Source organism: Micrasema longulum, unplaced genomic scaffold (assembly GCF_059751315.1).
Source record: "Micrasema longulum isolate JH-2025_06_02 unplaced genomic scaffold, ASM5975131v1 h1tg002629l, whole genome shotgun sequence".
Classification (NCBI taxonomy): Eukaryota; Metazoa; Arthropoda; class Insecta; order Trichoptera; family Brachycentridae; genus Micrasema; species Micrasema longulum.
The window spans coordinates 1,421-28,372 of record NW_028279764.1 but is presented as its reverse complement, the minus strand read 5'-3'; the positions used below and the strand labels follow the sequence as shown (position 1 = coordinate 28,372).

The window sequence follows — 26,952 nt, the reverse complement described above, 5'->3', positions numbered from 1 at the left end:
AAACCTTTCATTACTGCCCATATCTCTACAGAATCAAAAGCTTTCTCAAAATCAATGAATGCTAGTTGTAGTGGTCAAAACGTAAACCTACCCATTGAGTAGTTGAGTCGCCTTCTGTTTGATGTGCGAATGCGGTTTCTGGACTATTCTTAATTCTATGGCTGTTCATTAAATCGCGGGGTTCAGCTGAATGAATTCAGATAATTCAACATTCAACATGTTGGCTGGTTGAAAGTTACCCCTTTGTTAGGTTAGAAAATGTTAGGTTACGTTTAGTAATAAAAATAAATACTTTTTTACTCAACTTATTAAGTTACATTAATGTTTCCCTCACTAAGCATCCAAAAATTACACATCATCCGAACGGGGGGACTAAACGACCCCAGCTTGTATATAGCGTCACGATAATAAAAAGTTGGGGGTTCATTAAAACCTCGTTTTTACGTTCCTCGATTAACGTTAACGTTTTCCCGCTTTTTACACTGAAATATTTAGATCCCATTTTTTCCATACATTCTCATTCAATCTTCCCCCCAATTAACGTTTTTCATAACCCCGGTTTTACGTCAAAATTTTTTCATAACTCATTCGATCTGTCAAAAGACGAACCGCGCGCTGCCGCGTGAATGGAGAATAAAATCGAGGTAAATAAAAAAAGTGTAAATTATTGTTTTAAACTAAATTCAAAGTAGATGCAGTGTAATTGACCATTTTGTTTAAGTGTCTAATTTTTAAATTGAACTAAATTGTGACATGCGGTTGACGCATGAAGAATAAAGTCTACATCAATAAATTACGATGCAGAAAGTTTAAAAATTTGGCAATACAAATCATTTGAAGTTCTAAACATAATTTGGAAAGAAGCTTGTTTAAACAGTTATCATAAAAGTGTGAAACAGTTTTGCCGCGATGTAAATGACGGTTGAAATTTTGTGATGCTATACTAAAAAAAGTGATTCCATAAAAATAAAATTTCCCAATATCTAGGGAAAACGTAGTTGTATGCATTTTATGAAAATTCAATATTTTATTTTCACGATTACAAAAAGTATACGGCAAATAGCTTTAATAGTATTCGAATTATCGAATTAAAATCGGTCAAAATATGGGGGATTCGAATCTCCCCCTTCGGTCCGGCTAGGTTAAGGATTAAGGTTTTGAATGGTGTTAAATACAAACATTTCGTGACGTCTGATGACGTACTTGATAGTATGACGTCTTCGGATGTTTTGTGACGTCATCGGATTTTTTCCCATCAATGTCTATGGATTTTATAGAGTATTGTAGATGGCTTCCTTTTTCTATGTGTCGTTTGTTTACATTTATGGCGTCCTGTCACTTATCAAACGCTACGAGTTTTCTATTTGTCGTTTGTTTACATTTACGGCGTCCTGTCACTTAAAACCATAAAATAATAAAAGAAATTCGAGATGTAAGATGTAATCCGTTTTCACTTTCATCTGTCAGCGTCTGGAACTGGAGTGGGGAGTGGGTAATCGAGAGGGGGGGGGGCTTGAGATAATATGCATAGACAACTCGCCTTATATTTCTATCTGTGGCCTGGCATTACCAACATTAAAATGAATTCATTACTTGTGAACTTCTGTGACAACATTTATTACCAACTTACGAAACGATAGTTTTCGAAAGACCTTATTTTCCAAACAAAAATAATGAATGAAAATATTCATTATAAGGGTTTATATAAACACTAGGAGAATCTTTAAAAAATCTTTTATTTGTAGAGTAGGTTAAATCCTCAGAGTAATAATGCGTAACCTAGAGAGAAGCCCTATCACTATGTTTCATAGAACGAAAGCGATGTTGGTTTGTTGGCTAGCAACCAATTGGTGGCTATTTTGTTTTATTTGACAACACAATCATAACGGTTCGCTCGGATGCTTTTGTAGCTGTGCTTGTATTTGTTTGTAAATAACTTGGATATTTACGTTATAATAAATAAAAATCGACTATGATGAATCGCAGTATGTTTGTTTGCAGCAGTAGGAGCGTCAAAGCTGTTAAAGGAGTCAGTTTTTACAAGTAATTGATTCCACTAGGCATCCATATAAAGTTTGAGTTTTTATCGAGTAGAGGTCGATTCAAATTTTACTCGAAAATAGCAACGTTAACCTTGAAATCGCATCCAAAGTGACATGTCCAAATTTCGGGCCGCTACGACTCGCTATTTCGGAGATGTGACGGACAAACAAACAAACTCAACACAGGGCTTTGGTTCCATGGAGTTGGGATTTATGTCTCAATAAATGTAACATAAATATGTTGTGAATAAATAAATAAATATAGGCGAATTATAGAAAAATAGATTGGAGTAACCCTGCAATGATAAATACCTGGGTACATATTTAAAACATATTACAACAGAGATGAAGAACATTTAAGAGAAGGTAATATAGAAGTCCAGGCATCTATAGGGCTTATGACCTGTCAATGGCTGGTTTAAGTGGCCACTTTACACACTGTAAAATTCACCTTTCTGCCTAAATTTGAACATCTATATTCCTTCAATTCTTTCATCTGTTGATGTTTGTGAAGTTAAAGAGCTGAAACCTTTATTTATGCGGGTGAGATTCATCTAATTGAATTATTTCTTCTTCTATATTACCTCCTCTTAAATGTTCTTCATCTCTGTTATAATATGTTAATATAAAGAGCTCCCCAGGGAGTTGAATCCAGTCCTTGTCTACAAAAATTTGGACAAACTCAAAATATTGTTGACATATTTATAAGTAATTACAATGCAAATTAATATCCATTTGGCAATTCTCGCCCATTGTTTTGCTGCGAACTATAGCTAACTTAATACCCAATAGTCATAGAATGTTTTTCCTACGTTTGGGCTCCTCTCTAGGTTACGCATTACTTTTAAGGATAATACCCTATTGGATTTTAAAAGAAACTTCTCTGGTATGACGAGTAATGTTTACAATGATCAAATTCAGACGGTCCCATCGTCCTCGTGATAATTAAGTTCGATAGTGTATGTAAAAATAATACTTTGTTGCGTGTAGAATTAAGTAGGCCGCTCTGAAACTCTAGTTTCTGAGCAAAAATAAAGATTTTTTCCGGGTTGCTGTGCCGCGTGTCGCTCGCACTCTCCGCCGACGTTTCGGATCGCATTACGGCGTCCATCATCTCGATTGATCCGAATTCCGTGTCCCGGCGGATATAAAGATACAGTTTTACGTGTGATAAGCATGCATAGAGTTGTTTTTGCCTATGTGAAAAACGGTACATATTTCAGTGTTCAGCAAGATTAGCCAGTTGTTTCAACATAGCCCGCATTTCGATTGAAAATGAAAGAGAAGGGAAATACCACTTTTTTTTTTAAACATTTTTAAAGTGTATGAAAAACTGTCGAGTAAAAAAAAATTTTGCTACTTTTTGGTAGCATAAAAAATATTTTTAAATTTGTAATTTTTAATTCCCGCAAAAACGGTCATTGCAATATATGTTAATTTTCAACTTTGTTCCTAACCGTTCAAATTTTAATAGAATAATAATATCACGAATCTTGACATCACAATGAGGAATTCCACTGTTTTCTAATTTATTTTTTTGTGCGTTATTTACAAAGATATGATTTTTAAAGTTGCATTTATCAAATACCGCGCCAAATGACTGTAATCAGTGTGTCACTTTTCAGTAGTGACGTCATGAAACGGTTAGCGTTCTTAGTTTTACTGACCGCGGTAAGTTGTATTTCTCCAGCCAATAACAAAACTGACAAGAATCTATGGAATATTGCTTTGATTACTTCATTTAGTTGATCGCAATTTGCTCATTTCTATGTTATGGTTGTTTTTACGAACGTTTCGATTTAGAAAAACCTAAAAAGTTGACATAATCTCTGGTTGAAATGTCAACAAAGTATTATTTGCCGGATTTCTATACTATTTTTTTTCTATGGTCAAAACGTTCCTAACAAGGTGCGGGGGCTTTAAAGCGGAAACCGGAAATACTACACGTAGATATAAGGAGTGACGTCATTATTTACGATTTTAAAATGAATACTATTTTTAACATTTTTTATTTATTTTTGCGTGCGTTTTGAAATATTTCATTCATATTCACGTGTACACGAAAACATTTTTAAAATTTAATTCCGGGTTGGGCTGGAATTCCTCATTATCAATGCCAAACATGTCGCGTTTTTCTAGTGGCATATTTTTTTATAATTTCTTTTTTAAAGTTATGTATGAAAACATTTCTCCATTTAATATATTTTTATCTGTAGTCGTAGTATGTGATATTTCCCTACTGTTTAACCTTTAAATTCCTAGTTCGTCCTCTTCTCAGAGCTCAAACGCTGGATAATTTATTTTTAGATTTAAAAACATATCTTTTCAATTAATAATTTGCGTTATTTAGAATTTACAATTTGAGTTCTAAATACCCACACGAATTGCCATCGACCCTGATAATGGACGCTGCGACGCATTCCGAAACTCCGTCGAGTGAAAACTACACACAGTGCAATAACCATTATGTAAAAATTTCAACTGTATAAATGTATATGTTAAAACAAAAAGGAAACTTTTGAGACTGATTAATTTTAATATTTGTATAAGAACCGGGGGGATCCCGCCGTCTGTAATATATTAGCTGTAAGTGTGGGAGCTCTTCTTTTATTAATGGTCGATTTGTAGTCATAAAATTGTTTTACCAGCAGGACATTCAGAATTCAAAATAAGTTATTTTTATTTTTTTTACAGCGGTATGAGTGCGACGCCCGCTTATCTCGCACTACCAGATTTTTTTAACCATGATTCTCAATGATTTTTTCATATCTTATTTCATCGCTAGCTGCACAATTTATTAGTACGAAATTAATGTTTTTTTTCGCATCCGGAGATCACAATGATTTTACTATAATAAATAGGCAAAAATAAATCACAGCACATCAGTGTGATATACTTGATTAATGAAATTATTTGTAAATATTTTTTTAATATAAAAATGTTACTTTTTACTTGTAAGCCCGTGGCGTCACAAACATTGATGTGTAAATTTGTAGCGTCAGAAATTTTTACATGCAAGCTCTTGTGGCGTCGTGTAAACTTGCAGCTTTGCAAGAAATATCTAGCAGGGTCAAATATTTTGCCCACTTCAATAAAGTTTCAAGCTTTTTTTTACTTCATAAAAAGTAGCATAAAAGATATTTTTTTATTTTGTAATATTGAATTCCCGCAAAAACGATCATTGCATTGGCCACGCCCCTAATACGTCACGATTTTGTGTTTATTTTGAACTTTGTTCCTAACTGTTTAAATTTTTACAGAACATTGCCACGAATCTTAACGTCACAGTTATCAATACCAAACATGTTGCATATTGACACATTTTTTTATAATTTATTTTTGAAAGTTATATATGAAAACACTTCTCTACAATATCCATATTGATTTTGATAATACAATTTAAATCCATTTCATATATTTTTATCGGTATTCGTAGTATGTGATATTTCCCGATTCTCTTCGGGATCAGCTCTTTTAATTTACAAAAGTCAACAGATGGAGAGTCGAGGAAATGTGGATGTTTAAACATGGCAGAATGGTGAATGCTACACAGTGTGCAAAGTGGCCGCTTGAACCGGCCAATGAGAGGTCACAAGCCCAGTAAATGCCTAGACTTCCATATTCCCTTCTCGAAAATATTTTCCGTCTCCGATGCAACAAATTTAGATGGCATTTGAAAGAATTAAATCACTTTTTTCAGAATTGTGGGGTTAATTTCTTTGAGCTGAAAACGGTTGATGTAATACATTATGTTAGCATTGGCGGATCTGTAAATGCCATACAAAACCAGCCAATGACGTTCCTTGTAAATATTTTATTTTAAGTTTATGATTTGCTTGTTATAATTTCGTTGCGTCTACAACCGTTAAGTGGCATTGAAAAAATAATAATATGACAATTTAAACAACGTACCTTTTGACAATGGATTTTTTTAAAATGTATTTTTATCGGTAACAAAATAAAAAATACGTAATTTTATTACAAAAAAATATTTAAGTTTATTTTCTTGAAATAAAGTTGTTACAAGAAATATAAAATACTTTTAAAAAAACCACTTAACGGATTCTGTAGAAGCAACGACGCAATGTAGTTAATTTAGCTTGTAATTTCTATGCTTCTTAGATAAATGTATAAACTGTAATGTCCTTTAAATAGCATGATGTCATTTTTATTTGACAAGTAAAAACCATAGATAAAATCACATTCATTGACCACAATGCAACAGTGGCGAGCGGTGATTTATTTTATAGGTAATCTGCAAAAAATATTCATTCATTTGTACCTACACACAAGTACATTATAAATAAGTAATTTAATTATAAATGACTATTTTTATTGACAACGCGATATACGTAGCTTTATTCTACATTATTTTAATACAATACTTGTACAAAAGTTTATTAACAAATACCACGGTGACATTCGGCAGATATTTCCATTATGATTTAAATGTCGACACTGAGCACTGGCCGATTCCTTTTAAGATTAAAGATGCCAAAAACGGCCACTTTGAACGCCACATGTCCTATGTGATGCACAATATGTCAACAGTATCATATCAAAGAAAAATTCAGTCAGTTTTCAAATAGTATTTGTATTCTGCAAGCTTGTTTTACTACTTAAAAACCGCGACTGGATTAAAGGTGTAAAATATGGTATACTATTTTGTATGGAGTAATAAGCTGAGGTAATCGGCTAGTTTCATCGTTCACTGAGAACGGGCCGGGCGCTGGGCGCACTTTATAGATATTTTTTTTGTAGGGATATATAAATGGTGGCGGTAATTAAAAATAAATAATATTTTTCTTATTTATTTTCCCGTAAACATAGTTACTATAAAACATTACTATCAAAAGTCAAATATAATGGTAAGCTGTGCATAATCACTTATTTGGACGATTCGCCCCCTTGCCGACCTGTGAAAATACTCTATTGAGGTCTTACAAAAGTTTTTTTGAGCCTGAAATCGTCTCCACCCATTTTTTTATTGTGAAAATTATTTTGGTATGTCCTTCAATGCGTCACTCTGAAGCACTCTGCTTTTTCACCAGTATATAAACACACATGTCTTCACTAATTTAGAATTATTTAACACGCATAATTATATTTTTTCTGCTATGTATAAAAACTAGAAGCAAACTTAGCAAATCTCCTCAAAAATCACCGAGTCGTTACGCTGGTCAAAATGATTCTTGTCTCATGAGTACCAATAACACATTGCAGTTTTTTTTAATCCTGTTTTCAAATGTGTGTTCGGAATTTCTCCATCAACCAGAGAATATCTTCAAAGCCACGGGCGATACTCCCGGTTGCATTTGCCTCAAACAGAAGCATCTTAAAATTAGTGATGCAAAATTTAAAGATGGAATATTTGTTACAATATTTTAGTTTGTCCAAATGTTGACAGAGACAAAGACTGGATTTCACCCCCTAAGGGAATCATTAAGATTAACAAACTACGACCAGGGCGGAGGACATTTTATTGAAGGGAACATGGAACAAAATGAAATTTATTAAAACCAACTGGTCCAAGAAGTAAAAAAAATGAAAAATTGTTTTCAGGCGTTGCCTAGTATGTGAAATACTTCGATCAGATGAATCTCTTTGCAACAGTAAATCAGCTCTTTAAATTTTCACTAAAATCAACAGATGGAAGAATTGAAGAAATATGAATGTTCAAACATAAACCAGCCAATGACAGATCAGATCATAAGCCCTGTAAATGCCTAGACTTCCATGTTCTCGGAATATTTATGTCCACAAGAACGATCACTGATGCATGATAAAGGGTTTGAGGAACTATTGAATCCACCGTAGAATGCGGCTTGGCAAGCATTCAAGACTGATTTCTAGGTGTGTCAGGACGTTTGAATATCGGGCGGTTAGGAATGCGGAAAGCATTGAAATGTCTGAAATTATAAAGGCCCGTTTCTTGGAAGCCTCGCGTGATGAGGCAAACCCGATATCATATTTGAATTCAGGAGAAAAAATACTATCAGAATCACGTGGTTTTGTTTCTGAGACGAAGGTTTTTTTGTCGCCAGCGTATTGGTGCCTCAATAAAGTTAACACCGCATTGGAAATAATCCAACGGCGTCGAATCCGAGGATTGCGGAAATTGTAATTTTGCTTCTAGCGAGCTCTCGTATTGATTTCTTCCTAATTTTATTTATTTATTTTGCTTGGGTATCTTGCTTATTATTTTGTGTCTTGTAAATAACGCTTCATTTGCTTTTGTGACTTTCTTTTAAATATATATTTCTTAGAACGCTTTATAATTTGTTTTTATTTGTATTTTATTTTATTTTCCCAGTATTTTTGTTACCCTTTGTGTCTCTTTTCTTTTCTCTGTGTCGAGGCGGATGAGGAATGCGGTGCCCTACGCACCGCTGGGTGCAGCAACGGGAATGACGATGATGATGATTTATTACCCTCTTTTATATCCTCCGCAGTAAAGTTTTACTAAGCACGACCCTCTAAAGTTTGGTTACTGATAATGTGCGTCATTCATTGAATTCTAACTCGGAACAAAGATTAACATATCGACCCGTTAATAACAAGGTTCCGTCTGGCACTGATATTTTTTGTAAATCACTTTTTACAAATGGTTCAAAATAACTGGATGCAGTTGCAACTTTGCGATCTCAAAAGGCGTGAAACAGGGATGTGTAATGTCACCGTGGTTGTTTAATCTATACATGGACAACTGTATGGAAGAAATAGAATGTATGGGTAAATTTTTCAGTAAGCTGCTTGTTGCATGCTGATGATGCAGTTCTGTTAGCAAGCAGCAAGGAGGATTTGCGACAAATAGTCTCTAGAATGTATCAGCCCCGCCACACCATGCTCCTTGCGCTGCTCATCACTATGCTCCTCGCGCTGCCGCCCTCTCGCCCGACGTTCCCTCTCTGCTCACACACTGCTCTACTCGCGCAACTAATCGCGACGCTCCGCACTTGTCATCGAATGTATTTTTTTTTTACATTTTTTTTTTTTGCACCACAACAGGCCAGGAGGCCTAATTACATCACAGAGCACCCAGGCTTGAGAAAAATCACATTTTAATTTTTGCGTTCTCACCGGGAATCGAACCCGGAACCTTCCGTGCGTGAGTCAAGCGTCTTGACCACTACACCACGGAGGCCGCCTCATTCATTGTCATTTGTCTTTGCTATACAATGAACGATAAAACCGTGGTAGCGTGCGCGCTATGCATTTTTAGTATAGCTTATTATATCAATGTCATACAAAGAAATATACACCATTCAAAAATGACGCGTACGTCTTGTGTGAGCGCTCGATGCGTACTGCGACCGCGCGATTATGTGGCCAGCCACTCGCGCTCATATTGCCGGTCCTTTGACTCGCGCTCAAAAACCGATAAAATAAGGAGCGGAGGGCACGACGAGGAGCATGACGAGTAATGTTGCCACACTGCGTCTCTGCCTCCTTTCCTCGCTACTTCCCATGCCACTCGTCGAGTGTGTGGCGGGCCCATATGATGTATGCCTGGAGAGCGAATCGGTGATGAACGAAAGTAAGTCAATTGATGGTATTTGAAAGCGGAAGTGAGGTTACTGACTGCATAATAAATGTAAACAACGAATGTCTCGAATAAGTAGAAGACAGGAGCGTGCGGTGAGGTTTTTGATTAGGGAAGCAGTCATTTAGTACTAGGTACATACATACATAGGTAAAATTTGTACCTACTACTAACACAGAAATTCAAATTAAGTGCTTTGAAATAAACTATAAAGCAATTTTATGCCATAATTTTAGCATAAAAGAGCTACAGTAAAACCTCGTTTTTACGTTCCTTGGTTTTATGTTTTCCCGCTTTTTACATCTAAATATTTAGGTCCTTTTTTCCATACATTCTCATTCAAATATTCCCACAGTCAACGTTTTTTACGTTTTTCATAACCCCCGGTTTTACGTCGAATTTTTTTCATAACTCATTCGATCTGTCAAAAGACAAGCCGCTCGCCGCCGCTTGAATGGAGAATAGAATCGAGGTAAATAAAAAAATGTGTAAATTATTGTCTCAAACTAAATTCAAAGTGGTGCAGTGTGATTGACCGTTTTGTTTAAGTGTCTAATTTTGTCATTTTACTAAATAGTGACATACAGTTGCCGCATGTTTATTTACATCTATAAATTGCAACGCAGAAAGTTTTAAAAAATGGCAATAGAAATATTATTTGATGTTATAAACACAATGTGAAAAGGAGATAGTTTAAACCGTTATCATAAAAGTGTGAAACATTTTTGCCGCGATGTAAATGACAGTTGAAATTTTGTGGTGCCATACTAAAAAAAGTGATACCATATAATTAAAATTTCCCAATATTTAGGGAAAAAATCGTTTTATGCATTTTACGCAAATTCATATTTCCATTTTCGTGTTTTTAAGGTCAAGTACCTAGATAAAATTATTTGTACATGTATTTTTTTTTTAATTCAATAAAAAAATAACACATTGTAACAAACTGAATGTGTGGAAAATCGATGTCTGGCAGGGTTACAAATGACGAAATCAGTCAGTGTAAATCTGAGTCGAGTATATTTGTTAAGATTAAGAAAGGGTCTCTGGGATGGATTGGTCGTTTTAGAACGAATGGATGACGAAATAATTCTAAAACAGGTATACATGGCAAGAATGGACGGTAACGTGGGACGAGGACGACCGAGGAAGACGTGGCATGATCAGGTAAACAAAAATCTTAATTTTGGTCATGTGAAAAGCCGGCAGAACCGAAGGGCATGCATGACAAGATGTATGAATGCGGAAGAAACTAGAAATGTATGCCAGGATAGACGTTTGTGGCGGTCCATCCTCTCTGCCTACCCCTACGGAGAAATGGCGTGATGGTAGCGGTTGTAGTATAAGTAGTAATTTGAAAAAATGTCCCTAAAACTGATAATTGTGACGTCAAGATTCGTGACGATGTTCTATTTAAATTTAAATTATCGCAACCAAAGTTCAAAATCTAATCGAATCGTGACGAATTAGAGGCGTAGACGGTTTTTGCTTGAATTCAAAATCATAAATTTAAAAATATTTTTTATGCCACTTGTAAAAGGTCTCAAAAGAGGTTTCAAATGTGAGTTTGGAAATTCTCCATCACCCAGAGAATTCCGTCGGAGCCACGGACAATACTCCCGGCTTCATGTGCCTTAAACAGAAGCTTCCTAAAATTAGTGATGCACAAATTAAAGAAGTAATCAACAATATTTTGAGTTTGTCCACATTTTTGTAGACAAGGACTGGATGCAACTCCCTGGGGAGCTGTTTATAGTAACATATTACAACAGAGATAAAGAACATTTAAGATAAGGCAATACAGAAGTCTAGGCATCTACAGGGCTTATGACCTGTCAATGGCTGGTTTTAGTGGCCACTTTACACACTGTGTAACATTCACCATTCTGCCCATATTTTAACATTTATATTCCTTCAATTCTGTCATCTGTTGATGTTTGTGAAGTTAAAGAGCTGAACCCTTTATTTATGCAGGTGAGATTCCATGAAGAAGTATAGAAATTAAAAAAATAACATTTTCAGGCGTTGCCTAGTATGTAGGTGAAATAATTCAATCAGATGAATCTCACCCGCATAAATAAAGGGTTCAGCTCTTTAACTTCACAAACATCAACAGATGAAAGAATTGAAGGAATATAGATGTTCAAATATGGGCAGAATGGTGAATGTTACACAGTGTGTAAAGTGGCCACTTAAACCAGCCATCTACAGGTCATAAGCCCTGTAGATGCCTTGACTTCTGTATTACCTTATCTTAAATGTTCTTCATCTCTGTTGTAATATGTTAAAGAAGTAATGTTTGTGTCCACAAATACGATCAATAATGCACGATGAAAAGTTTGAGGAACTATTGAATCCACCGGAGAATGCAGTCTAGTCTAGTCAGAATGTTTGAATATCGGGCGGTTAAGAATGCCGAATTTTGTCAGCGCATTGGCCTACCGCGCAAGAGGTCTCGGGTTCGATTTCCGACATGGTTGATGTGGTTTATCTATTCAAAAGGGTGTTTTCTCACCAGAGTGCGTTGGACTGTTAGGTAGGACTGTTCATCTTACGTTCATGCGACAAAAACGCTGATCAAGACACGCTGCGATTGGTGTATCAGTGCAGTGCCCTATGCATTGGGTGCGGAAAGGGAATGATAATGATGAATGAGTGGAATTATTTTTTATTTTTACTCTACAGTATTTCATAGACCCTCATTAATTTGAAATTGTAAAACAAAAAAAATCGTGATAATTTCCTATTGAGGACCGTCTTCACAAAGCCAAAATGTTTATACAAAACACCAAAATGTGTTCTTTGACAAAAATCGATTTTTCTATAGGAGATCTATCGATTGATAATTTTTTTTTTGCAAAATGATATACATACAAAGGTGGATTGAAAATGAAGCTCCGTAAGTAGGAAAAAAACTTTTTTTTTCAAAAACCATTTATTTCTGAACATAGTCTCCTTTTACTTCGACACACTTAGTAAGACGATATTCCAACTTGTTTATACCATCTGAATAATACGATTTCGGGAACCTCTCAAAATACGCGTTAGTTTCGGTAATCACTTCTTCGTTTGAGCTGAATCTTTTTCCTGCGAGCCATTTTTTCAAGTTTGGAAACAGGAAAAGGTCACTAGGAGCTAAATCTGGACTATAAAGTGGATGATCAACCAATTGGAAGTGTATTTTACGTAATTTTAGCACTGTATCTAATGCTGTGTGAACCGGTGCGTTGTCTCGAAGAAAGAGCACTTTTTTCTTCTTTAAATGCAAACACAATCACAATACTAGAGAAAAGAACAAAATTAGACTTCCATTTAGGAAAAAGGCAAAGTCACAAAATTCAATTTTATTTAAAGCAATTAAAAAGTATTACGAAATGAAAAAAAATATTTATGAAGAAAAAAACATATCAAAATTTAAAATAATGGTCAAGACATATGTGATAAACAATTTGTAAATTAAATATATTTGTAATGTTATTATTAGAACACACATAACAATATGTATGATATGTGTGCCCTATTTTAAGATTTAAATAAATAAATAAATGTGGTCGTTTTTCCTTGATTGCATCATTCAATTGATCCAATAATGCACGATAATACTTTCCTGTGATTGTGGATCCTTTTTCAATATAATCGATGAGCAATACTCCGAGTGCATCCCAAAATACAGTGGCCATAACCTTGCCAGCCGATTTCACTGCCTTTGCCTTCTTCGGAGCACTTCCACCAGCTTCCACCCATTGCTTCGATTGATTTTTGGCTTCAGGTGTATAGTGGTGCACCCACGTTTCATCGACAATTATTAATCGACCCCAAAAATCAACCGGATTACGCTTTATCATGTTCAAACACTGCTGTGAAGTGGTCTCTCGAACTCGTTTTTGTTCGACACTGAGCAAACTCGGCACCCATCTTGCCGATAGCTTTTTCATATGCAAATGTTCATGCAAAATATTGAACACACGTTCATATGAGATGTTTACCATTTCAACAATCTCACGCAACTTCACTCGGCGATCATTCATAACTATATCGAGGATTTTCTTGATATTTTCTTCAGTAACCACCTCTTTTGGCCTTCCTGTTGATGGTATTGTTGCGGTGCTTGTTCGGCCGCGTTTAAATTCAGCAATCCAAAATTTGACCATGTAATCTGATGGAGCAGACTCACCGTAATGTTTTTCAAGCCTTTCTTTTGTCTCTTTCGCCATTTTCTCTTTAAAATAATAGTGTTCAATCACTGCACGAAATTCGCTTTTTTCCATTTTTCAAGAAACACAAAAGTTGTTTACTTCAAACGACTACAACAAATAAACTAACCGATGAATTTGGGTGACATTTTAACAGCTGCCGTTTGACAGATCGCAATTTGGAAAAAATATTTTTTTTTGTGTTTGCGCTGCCATCTAGCGCTAGGTAGCTTCATTATCAATCCGCCCTCGTATATGGAAGATTTGAATTAACTTAATAATAAAATAAATATAAAACAAGTTTGTTTTTACCACTTATTTTTACAATAGGTATGCATAAGTTAGAAATACAAAAAAAAACTATTAGATAAAAACAAAAAAAAAATCCCACAAAGGCATCACCTGTGTGGGTATACATTTTGTTTTAAATTTAAATAAAGGCTACCGGAAGAATACGATAGATTAAAAATAAATAAAAAAGTTCTAATGAACACAATTTTTTGTCAATAAAATGAGATAATTATAATTAAAGTATATGCTTTTCATTTTAAAAAAATGTATTTAAATCTGATTTTTTAATCAATAATTTCAACAAAAATTTATTCAAAACAAATTCAAATAATTAATCTCGTTCATATTGTCTTAATGAAATGCATCGAACAGTTTTGGAGCTGTGAAAAAATGAGTGTCTTTGCTCGAGTCTGGATTTACAATAAGGGATTTCAAGTGAACTATTCAATCTTTGACTGGATCTATTAATTTATTTATTAGATCTTATGTTGTTTCGCAGATGTCATTCATGCCGGGAGGGCCTTTCCAACAGGCCGGAGCCCTGCAGGGGCCCCTCGCCTACCTCGAGAAGACCACAACCAATATAGGTAGGAAAAAAAAACACACTTAATAATTTCGTATCGTATATTTTCTGAACAATTTATAAAATATTATTTAAAACATTTAAAATGTAAGTGAAAATTCTTGATGGAAGTTCATTGTAATTTATTCTATAAATAAAACACGAGTGATACTTTAATCCACAAATTTGTAATATCCAATGACCGGTTTCATCGCTTTCGCGACATCTTCGAGACTGGTATCTTTATTAAAGAGTTAAATGTATTTATACAAAACAGAGGTAAGGATAGATAATTCAAAGTTATATGTAAGTAAATTAAATAAAGTTATTTTTATCTTAAGGATCATTATCGAAAAATTTTCTTTGGGTTAACTAATGAGTTGATATAACGCTATTTTAATGAGTTGAAGTATTTTATTTTATTTTTAGCGTCCCATCCTTCGTGAGTGTGGTTTTGTAAATAATGATTTCTGAAAAACAAAGGGTAAAAAGTCGTTAGTAAAATTATATTACAACGGGTAAAGTAATGGAGAATGCACATGTGTTATCTGTTCATTAAGTAATTCTGCGTCGGGTTTTTTTTTAATCTATTAATTTCGAGAATTTCTAATTTGTCAAGTTTATGGCCTTTAGGTGCAATATGAATTATGTTTACATTATTTTTTAATTCAAAGGAATGTTTATTTTCTATTAAATGATTGGCAAAATTTGAATTATCTTTATTATTAAAAAAATATTTATATTATTTAACAGACCATATTCGCCCGAAAATAACGCGGTACTTTTTTACTCAAAATGTTTTTTTAAGAAATCATTTGTGTGTTATTCGGGGTTAAGATTAGTGCACTTTTCCTTTTATTTCTGCTCCAAATATTATACAGCTCTCGTTGTATTACAGGCGCAATGCCAATATATTAAATTAACCACTTAATTTATTTATTCATATAAATATTTACACTAAAACCTCGTTTTTATGTTCCCGCTTTTTACGCCGAAATGTTTAGGCCCCATTTTCCCATACATTCTCATTCAAATATCCCCCCGATTAACGTTTTTCGTAACCCCGGTTTTACGTTGAAAATTTTTCAAAACTCATTCGATCCGTCAAAAGACGCCGAGCCGCGCACCGCCGCGTTTGCCCAAAATGACGAATAAAATCAAGGTAAATATAAAAAACGTGTAAATTGTTGTCTCAAACTAAGTTCAAAGTAGGTTCAGTGTAATTGACCACTTCGTTTAAGTGTCTAATTTTTAAATTTAACCCAATTGTGACATGCAGTTGACGCATGTTTAGGAAGAATAAAGTCTTTACATCAATAAATTACGATGCAGAAAGTTTAAAAATTTGGCAATAGAAATATTATTTGAAGTTGTAAACATAATTTGGAAAGAAGATAGTTTAAACAGTTATCATAAAAGTGTGAAACAGTTTTGCCGCGATATAAATGACAGTTTAAATTCTGTGGTGCCATACTAAAAAAAGTGATACTGTATAAATAAAATTACCCAATATTTAGTGAAAAAATCATTGTATTCAAATTTAAAAAAATATTTTCGTGTTTTTAAGGTTATGTACCTACATAAAATCATTTAAAACAGTTTTTTTTTTATTCAATAAATAAAACACCAACAAAATACTTTTTATGAATCATAGGTAAATATGAATAATCCCCAATTATGACAGTTTTTACAATTTTTACAAAGACAACTTAAATACAAACTAATACCACTTTTGGACAAAGGGATTTTGAGTATTATTCAATTCAAATCTATAACCTACTTCCACTATCTATTAAAACAATTAGTAACCAGAAAATGTTCAAAAAGGCTATAAAAAATGGAAAGTGGAACTGGGTAGAAGCAAAATGGATTGTCTCATTCGCCTAAACCAATATTTCTTTCATTGTGCATTTTGTAATATAAAAAATAAAGATGCACATATATGAATTATTAACGTATTTACGTAGTGTTTAAAACTGTCTGAACATTTTGTTAATTATCTCTGTTTATTAAGTTAGTCTTCTTTGTTTATTCACAAATGTAAAAATATTTTTAAAAAAAAGTTTATTGTTAAGTGTCCTCGGCACCCCAGTGACGTCACATTATTTTTATTATTAAATTAAATTTATAATTAAATAAACAAATAAAATAAATAAATACTCTAGGTTTAAGATTGGTTTAATTTTTTGTGGCGCTTTTACACTTATAGATTACGCCGACTGGCCATAGTTTAAACTGTGCCAGTGGCCCTCAAGACCCGGACTCTCGCGCACATCTCGCATACATTTTCCCCGTGTTTCAATGTGTTTGTTTTGTGTTGGCAGACTTGGTGGGGATGGGCGACGGGCGGAGGTGACGGGGGAGAGGGAGGGGCAGGGGGCGCGGCCGCGGCAGAGGCAGGGGACGAGGTAAGCTTCCCATATCTCAGTGTAGCGTCTACCCGAGGACAGTACAATGTTGTCCGGTCACAGCGTTTGGCCCATTGTCCAGAGATAGATAGGTAAGCTATCTCCGCCGGACAATGGATTACCCCCACCGCTGCACGCCGCCGCATTGTCTGTGCGAACGCAAGGCACTAAATTGGACACACCCAACATTCATCAGGACATACACAAAACTCTGGTTCTATTTCACAAGTTGAAAAATGTATTCTTCTTTCTGCCCGTTTTGGATTTTACAAAATATTATTTTTCTTGCAGGTCGTGGAGCATCCCCCGATTACAGCGGCAGCAGTATGTCGCCTCCCTAATAGAGACCCCTCCCTCCGTCTCTCTCTCACACCACCACCCCTCCCTCCACAGCTGTTCCCGTTCCCTCCCAAGCCTCACCCCCGTCTCCTTCCAGACGCGCGTTTGTCTCATCCGGCACGGCTGTCTCACTCCCTCCATCCGGTATGCCAATGACGTATAGTAAAATAGACACGTTGCGCATAATAGATGGCATCTCACTTTGTGGGTAATCGCCTTCATTCTCAAACGGACTTTTGCCATGGTCAGACCCGACCCTAGGCAAAAAATTGGCGCCGTTTGTGATGATAAAATGCTTTAATTTAACATACCAACATAATTTAATTAGTTGATGATTTTTACACAGACAGCAGTGTCGTAGCTGTGGCGACGAAATAATATAGAAATATAAAGCAGCTAGTAAGGGAATAATATGTCTGTTTATTATACGTCAGTGAGATATACATCTGCATCAGTCACACCTGCAGCAGACACACATAAACTCGAGTCACACCCACAGCTGACATACGTAAACTCGAGTCACACCCACAGCTGACATATATAAACTCGAGTCACACCCACAGCTGACATACTTATACACCCGAGTCACTCCCATAGCAGACGTGCACTTGAGTCACTTCCAGACAGTAAATATTTATGTCAACATTACCACTAGATCACAAACTGTCTCGATTGATCTATTTCACTTTCACGGCAGTTATTCGCTCGAGTCATTTCACAGAATACTGTTCCATAATTTGGTACCCTTCTAAATCAAACCGCATCCTCGAAATAGAAAAGGTGCAAAAGCAATTTTTGTGATACTTCCATCATAAAGAAAATAATAATAACCCATTCTTGTATTCAGCGTCATTCCTAGCGAAGACGCTGGATTACAACACCCTTTTCGGGAAACATTTCTACAAGCTGATTTCTGGAAGTATAAATAATCCGAATATACTGAAAGAGATCAGTTTGTATGTTCCCGATAATTATACTAGAGCGAGATCTCACGCACTGTTTTACACACCCAGAAGCACGCACACTAATGCAAGTCAGAATTCACCCATCAACAGGGCGATTCGCTTGCTGCATACGGCTTCTGCGGATAATATGGATCTATTTTTCTGTACATATCGGCGGTTTAGCTGCTATCTGCTTTCTATGCCTTAACTTCTAACTTATGTTTACAGTCTGCTTTTCGTAATGGGTTAAACGGCCCGTAAATTAATGCAGACTACAATTGTCAAATAAAATAAATAAATTCCCACAGGAAACATACACTCGAGTCACTCCTGCAGGAAACATACACTCGAGTCACTCCCACAGGAAACATACACTCGAGTCACTCCCGCCGCAGACACACATGCACTCGAGTCACACCCATAAATGACATACACTCGAGTCAGTCCCACTCGTATGTACACATTTCTCACTCCTCTTCCATAGTTTTAAACACGCGTGCGTAATATTATACGGTAAATGAAACTAACCAATCGTAATATATAAAATTTAAATTGTTTTAAGAAAAATATTCACTGTAACATACGTTTGATTCGACAAACCTGCGCATTAAAACATACAGGTTGATCGACAAATTATATTTTGTAAATAAAATAACTGACTCACAATTTATTACAACAGTTTTAAGCAATGTTTTGAGTTTGTCCAAATTTCCTTTCTTGAAAATGTTTTCCCTCTGTTTCCACTAATTTAGATCTAAAAATGGAATGTTCCATTCAGTTTTTTATTATATATTTATATTAAATAGCTGTATTTATTTATTTATTAACGGACTTATGCAGTCCATTCTAACAATGGTAAATACAATTTCTTATAATATACACAGGTACTAATCAAATAAATTAAATAAAAATTACTACCTCAAGACAAGATCCTGTCTATCTTAGTGATTTTTTAAATCTATAAAGACTTACACCAAAAGAGTCCAGATCTCAACACTTGGCATTTCAAAATGAGGAACTTTAGCCCTACGGGAAATTGGATACAAAAATGTTTTCTTACGCGTCGTACAAATCAGAGCGTTGAATGGCTCCGCCAAGTTTCTTGAAAATGTACAAAAAAAATTAACCACTTCTAACGACGTCGCAAACGAAATGCCGATTATTCAACTCTCGTATAATGCCAGTACTCCTATATGGGTGCGAATCTGGCACCTTGCCAAAGCTCAAATCACCAAACTTCTCGAGTTTTGAGAGAAAGTGCTTGAGAAGAATATTAAGTATAAGGTGGTTCGATTTTATAAATAACATTAAAGTCCGAGAACGGGCGCAGCAGCCTCCTATAACGAGCGTCTCGAGGATGCGGCGGTGGACCTGGCTCGGGCGCGCGCTGCGCATGCCTCGGGAGAACCCAAACCCGAGTTGCCTCTTCTTTAAACCTGCGGGCTCACGCCGACCCGGAAGGCCGTCGATGACGATCTTTAGACTTTATTCGGCGGAATTAAGGGGCGCTGGATTGACGTGGGAAGAGGCAAAAATGCTGGCTGGCGGTAGGGTCTCCCGGAGGCAACTGGTGATGTCCACGTGCTCCACTTAGGAGCGGATGTGGAAAAGGAGAAGAAACAGAACGATGTCGCTGGTTTGTATGAATCGACCGATGATATGAGAGCTGCGAACGTTTTCCGGTTTACTCAACTGACCCAGAAGAAGCGGAAAAAAACTTGAGACGCCACATGCAGTGTAATTTCAGAGATACAAAACTTTAAAAAATCATAACTCTGAAAAATAAATTTAAAAATATATTTTTGTCTTAGTTTTGTAATACAGAAATGCTTGTCTCAGCTGTACATTACCACACAGAGATCGCATTTGAACACTGCAAAATGACGCTAGGGCTCGTATGGCTCCTGGCTGCTCGCAAACTTTATACTATTGTAATTTTGGCTTTGTCCTGACTGTTTATTTAAGGGCTTATCTGAAATATTTGTACATATTTTTTAATCGGTACGGGGATTGTGGAACATAAAATTGAGGCTGTACTGACAGAATGCATCAAGACATCAGGGGCGAACCGTGTATAGAAGCGATTATGCACAGCTTACCATTATATTTGACTAACCATAAATAATAACCATTTATTTGAAATCATTTTCACCCTTAGAGTTTTTATTCTAATATAAATATAAATTCTAATAAAGCGCGCCCAGCGCCTGCGGTGAGCTAAGAAACTAGCCGATTATTCCAGCTTATTTTTTCATACAAATAAGTATACTATATTTTTAATTTACTAACCCCAGTGCGCGTTTTTTTTCCTAGATTAAACCTGCAGATTACACAAATTATTTGAAGATTCTTGATTTGAAAAACAGTATTCCAAACATTGTTTCTTAAGGACTATTTTTCTTTGAGATGGTACTTTTGACATAAGACCATAATTACTGTCATGCGTCATATTTTTTTTTTAAATTTCAAAATACAAAAATGTACAAAAACACAATTGTATTCCCATGAGTTAGCAAACTCATGCAGGACATATAGCACTCCACGCAGCCGTTTTTAGCACTATTAATTACTAGAACCATTCGGCCAATTGACATTTCAATTGAACACCTAATATCGACTGAATTCATAGTGGTATTTTTTATTTATTTGTTAATGAATTATATATTAAAGTAATGGATAATATATCCAAATAATATAATATATCATGAAGTTAGATCGTTTGAGTTGATTTCATGGATGAGAGTTGTTGTATCACACAGAACCACAGAAAAATATCAATTTATAGTTTATATTACTTACATTATATTATGTACCTCCTATGTTTGTACAAATATATAATATTTTTTATAGCTTACCTTTAAATAAAATCACCATCCGCCACTGCAAAACATTGACCTTTCCCTTACTGTCCTAAAAACACCCGCGCGTTACGGTGCTGTGTAGTCACTACACATGAAAAAAATAAGAGATTTAAAAAGGGAAAAATGGAATACTTATAGGGAATGGTTTTAATTAACCATAATTCAATTAAAAGATTATTATATGTCAAATCTAACTGCTAAAATCATGAAAAAAATATTGGGTATCACTAACGACTCGGGCGAAACGTGCACCCGCGCCAACTTCCCGAGAGCTACTGAGTAGCTATATAGTACTGGACTACGTGACTGACTGAGAGTATACATTTGATGATATTTGTAATTTATCCACGATTTCCGATAAAATGCTTTTTTTGTGCCTAATAAGTTATTATTTTTAATTAACAAATTATTTCAATCGATATGTAAATGTGTAATGGAGGAATACTGAAAATCTAAACCCAATATTTATTATATTTATAAAGATATTATAGTTATTAGACGCAATGTGTACTACCCACACATCACCGGGGAGGGAGGGTTAAAACAAGTTCCAAGATAATCGCTTTAAAAGCTTTCATAATCTTTCAGCAATTTTCTTTTATATTAATTTTTTATAAGTGGTTGCGAATTATGTGGGTATGCATGGGTCAAATATTGTCACAACTTCTACATCCTTTGTACCCACAACCACTGTTCGCTTCCCGCCTCGGTATCCTTTAATCACCCGCCACATTAAGACCCAGTGTCGTACATCGCGCGTTTATTTGTTTCCGCCGACCGCCGGTGTCGAGCTCCAGATCGAGGGCCTGCTCTCGTGTTGGTGCCGCTCGCAACTGACCAGTCAGACCACAGCGATTCCATCAAGAACAAAGATTAGGTCAGTGGCATCCATTCCTAATCCATCTCATTTGTTGGGGTTGTGACCGATTGACACTGCATACCGCATATTGAGAATACTCACTTATTTATACAGTCCACTCCGCTATTTCTCGCCCCGCATCCGCGTGCGAATTCGTTTTTACACCAGAAAGAGTAATCTTAATCATCAAATTTGAAATCAACATCTTGCACCTTTATTTTAGAATATTTGAAATATTTAAAGACTGTTGACTTAATGCATTCTGTCAGTACAGCTTTGATGTTTTCGATGTGTTCTAGAATTTTCTTTTTATCTAAAAGTTGTTAAGTAAATTATGGCTACTATTTTTGAATGGTGTGTAATTGTATATTAATTATATTTTTAATAAAAAAACATTTAAACTAAGTATTTGTTTTACTTATCAATTTTAATATTAAGGCATGAAGTCTGTTTGTAACGCCGCATATGTTGACTTAGCGGCCCTTCCTGGGGCCTTGCGATATATTTTTAACATAGGGACTTCAGTATGTGTATGCGAGGTGCTATCTCCCAAATAAAGACCAGCATTTGTCGCTTTCGGGGTGGTCATCGCCATACTGAAGCATTTATAGAATATAAATTATTTAATAAAATACTATCGACTGCCTGTGTACTTTTGATTGAGATAAATTTGTTCATATTTCTGTTCGAATGTTGATCGCCGCGCGGTGGTCGGCAAGGAACTGCGGCCGGCTGACGGAAGGGGGGCGTTCTAATACGTGGCGCGAGAGAGACCAATAGAGTGGGCGAATGCGCTCGCTATCTCGCCGCGTGATTGGCCAACCTAGTAGCGCTGCCGCACGGCGAAATATGTCGTATATATAGGCCCGCCGGGGAAATAATAAATCAGTCATTCGTCAACACCACTAAAGGATTTTACTCTCCACTTCGTCTCCCTGCTTCGCTTCGACGGACCTCGCCGCCACTTGGAATATTCGACCGCCGCTACCCCCTGGACTCGGAACTCGGATACTCTCTGGATCGGATTTTGGAGCCTAGTCGCCTGCTTCAGGATTGCAGCCGCCGGTGCTACTCACTCGGGGGATCTCTAGTCAGCGATACCTCCCCCGGGGCTTATCGTTCGTCGGCCGCGGCCTGCCTACGCCCGGCCACCCTGCGTTGACACCAGCCCCTGCAGTATACAGTTCTTGTGACTGGCGCGATTGCTACGGAAGCCAGTGATCCGCCGCGTCGGTCACAGCAGATTTTCCATTTATGTTATGAAAATAAAAGAAATAAATCGGATGATTGTAACACTTTTTATAAAACATTGAAATAAAGCGAACAATACGAAATTATTTTTTCCGTAACCTAATATATTTTTATTTTTACACCGTGGTCACATTAGAAGCGTTGGAAAGGTTATATGCTGATATCTCTACTTGGATTTAAAAATTGCGAGCGCCAACTGAAACCGTTCATTTCACGTTTGTTGTTAAACTAAAAACCAAACCAAAAATTCGGAACACTTTTTTCTATGTAAAATTAATACTCAAAAGTTTTGACAGTATTCCGGCGGTATATTTTTGAATACCGTAAAACGGGGTTAAATTGCACCATCAAGGGTAACATTGCATCAAAAAAAAAAGTTTTTAGAGACACCTGTTGTCATTGCTACTAACAATAACTCATTTTTTCTCCAAATATTCAATGGATGTCACTTTTCACTCTTACCTAAGGTTATTTTCCATTCAATATGGTACTTTAGTACTGAGCGATTAGCGGTTTGGGTTGGTTGTGCAGTTTTTATGAATAATTTCTATAGGTAATTCTTATCACATCTTCAACAGTGTGTATCATTCTAAGGTGAGTAAAGTGGTTTCGTATGTTGAATTTTGTCATGTATTTGATAATACCAGTATTTCTTACTAAATTTACCAAAACATATTAATATTAATATTTCCATGTCCATGTGGAATCTATTAAGATACTGAAGGAAAAAAAAAGTGATGCAATGTCACCCCGCCCTAGGGCTTACTTTGCATCATTTTTCAAAAAATTATAGCTTGTATATGAAACTACAAAATATACTTATAACCACAAAAAAGTAAAGGAAATATATTATATAACCATGACATTTATTGTCAAAAACACTACTCATCTCCTCGATGAAAAAAATCATTATAGTTGAAAAGTTATTAAAAAGTGATGCAATTTAACCCCGTTTTACGGTATGTTTAAATGTTCGTATAAAATTACAAGATCTTTCTTGAACATCGAAGTCTTGGCTTTCACGCGGCTCGTGACCTGTCGTTATACTCGTCTCCTGTCGGCCTCAATTCACCGGCGTCAGCGGAGGCAGGTTCGTGACCAAGTCGAGAGGAAGACGCGGGGGTATGGTCGGAATCGGGAGGCTCCCGAATCCGCTGTTGAAAAGTGGCTTCTCCGGTTCTATCGGCTTCAGTTCGCAATCTTTGTTCAGCCATGAAAATATCACCTTGCCATTCTGGTCTTTGCTGACAACTTCCTTGCATTTGTTCCCTGAAAAGTCACGAAATGTTCATTTGCATATGTGTAACAATTTATTTATTTTTCAGTGTTATATATATGACTGAACCCGGCAATGCTATTGCTAGATTTCAGTACATACATATATATATATAATTTTTGTATTATTACTCTAGAAATTATTGATTGCGTCTGTCCTGTACGGGCTTATTTTGCTCGCTGGTGAATTTTTTTCAAAGTACATGTATTTCCAAAGTAAAAAGTTTCGTAAGTGAGTTGAAAGTATGTAATTTTTGCTCATATATTGGATAAAATTTTCACAAATCGGCCGCTAGATGGCAGGATATTTTAATGTTTTTATTTTTCTTATCAAATAATATCTAAATCTACATTTACGTGCGGTTTTTGGGAACACAAAAATCACGTGAGTATTAGGTGAATTAAAAAAAAATACTTTGATCACATTTATATTTGATCACACAACATTTATTTCCTAAAATTTTAATAGATCTAGATAAAGATTGAATCGTTTACTTGAAATCTCTTATTGTAAATCCAGACTCGGGCAAACCCACTCATCTTTCATAGCTCCAAAACTGTTCATTGCATTTCACGAGGACAATGCGATTATTTAAATTTGTTGAAGGTGTAAAGTGGGTTTTGCATGTTCGTTTAATTAGTTTCCTAAGGAAGAGACGGGTCTGTCTCGAAACCGGTAGGCATAGAAAAGTCAGCAAAGGGTTTTATACACATATTTCATAACATTTAGCAAAATGTTGACCACTATGTTAATGCTTTAAATATATTAATGATAAATAACTATCCCATTGAATTAAATATAAACCTTTTACATCATAAGCAAGGAAAAAATAATGCAACTCCAATATAAAAATAAAAATATAAGAAATAAAGATTAAAAATAATAATTTTTCCAATATAACACCCACACACCCACCTTCTCACTCACTTACACTCACACAAACACACTAGTATGTATTGTACGTGTATTTAATGTATTTCTGTGGATATCTGTCATTGGTTTTATTCTCTGTATATGTTATTTGTTATATTTGTATTACATGTATTACTGTTGATATCCCCAATAAATAAAATAAAAAAAAAGAAAACCGTTCCCTTTTCTGCAAAAAATGGGTTTTCTTCTTGCGCGAACGTTGATGTCACCGGTGGCGAAAATTATTCATATTTATTTATTTATTTAAATCTTAAAGTAGGGCACACATATCATACATATTGTTATGTGTGTTCTAATAATAACATTGAAAATATATTTAATTTATAAATTGTTTATCACATATGTCTTGACCATTATTTTAAATTTTGATATGTTTTTTTCTTTATAAATATTTTTTTCCATTTCGTAATACTTTTTAATTGCTTTAAATAAAATTGAATTTTGTGACTTTGCCTTTTTCCTAAATGGAAGTCTAATTTTTCTAATATTCCGTGTTGAATTGTGTCAAAAGGTTCAAAATAGCTTTTTATAAGGTGGCACTTACGGCATCAATGATTTTTTTTACTAGCAATTCTGCCCTTCGGGCCGTGTTTTATCGGCCCTTCGGGCCTCAGTTGATTTGAATCTCGCACGCCCGTTTTTGCCTCAGTCCATTTTTGTTGCTCGCATCGAACGGCAAATAGGTAATATCGTATATAATAATTACAATAATCAGACATAAAATCTTAATCTATAATCATTTGCCAATCTTACAGTGAAAGGGGCAATGAAAGCCGTAGATTTAAAATTACGATAACGAAATTGAATTTTTTAAATACACTCGGATTTTTTTTTATGATAAGCGAAAGCGATAGGAAGACCCCACGGTCGTTGAAACGGTTTTCTGATATGTGGAGGGTAAAATACCTTGTCCGAAGAAAAACTTGCTAGGTTTTTCACTTGCGGCCTCCTCTGTAGGGAATTTTGTGTCCATGGATTTGACAGTCACGCGCTCTGTAGTCGCGTGGAGCGCTTGCTTCTCCGTAGATTTTTCTTCGCCGACATCTTTCGGAAGGAGTACCTCAATGTCCACTTCCTTCGGAATTGAATTCTCTAAAATGGCATCTGAATCATTTGATTTTCCCGGGATAGCGTTCGGGCGGGCCGCCGATATGAGCACCGCCATAATTATGACGAACGGGAACCTGGCCATATTGCTATAAAGAAAAAAATACAACCAGAATTATTTCACTTCTTCACAATATTTTTAATAATCTCACTTCGCCTGTTCCAACCTCTATCACAGCATGGGCTCTTCTCTTCGTCCTAGTAACGAGAGAACCCTTTCAATACCCAAATCAAATATAGATTTATATAAAATAGAATTTATAACCAAGTAATATTATCATGGATGTTTATGTGTGTATATGTATGTTCATATGTATGTATGTGTATATATGCATGAATGGAT

The 26,952-nt window shown here is 35.5% G+C and overlaps 2 protein-coding genes across 3 annotated transcripts in view; one reads left to right on the top strand and one right to left on the bottom strand.

The window, feature by feature from the left end:
- LOC148271832 (mediator of RNA polymerase II transcription subunit 28-like) overlaps positions 1–19,011 on the top strand; it is a 40,347-nt gene extending 21,336 nt beyond the window's left edge. For both annotated transcript variants that reach the window (XM_088240874.1, XM_088240875.1), the window contains 3 exons: positions 14,569–14,656; positions 16,956–17,039; positions 17,331–19,011. In XM_088240874.1, the coding sequence (XP_088097000.1) occupies positions 14,569–14,656; positions 16,956–16,987 (120 nt within the window). In that variant the 3' untranslated portion in view covers positions 16,988–17,039; positions 17,331–19,011. The remainder of the gene's footprint in view (positions 1–14,568; positions 14,657–16,955; positions 17,040–17,330) is intronic.
- A 4,310-nt stretch (positions 19,012–23,321) lies between these two features.
- On the bottom strand, positions 23,322–26,717 carry LOC148271831 (uncharacterized). The gene is made up of 2 exons (XM_088240876.1): positions 26,409–26,717; positions 23,322–24,562 (listed from the first exon to the last, which is right to left on the bottom strand). The coding sequence occupies exons 1-2, from the start codon at positions 26,692–26,694 to the stop codon at positions 24,357–24,359; spliced, it is 492 nt and encodes a 163-aa protein (XP_088097002.1). The 5' UTR covers positions 26,695–26,717; the 3' UTR covers positions 23,322–24,356.
- Between the last annotated feature and the right edge of the window lie 235 nt (positions 26,718–26,952).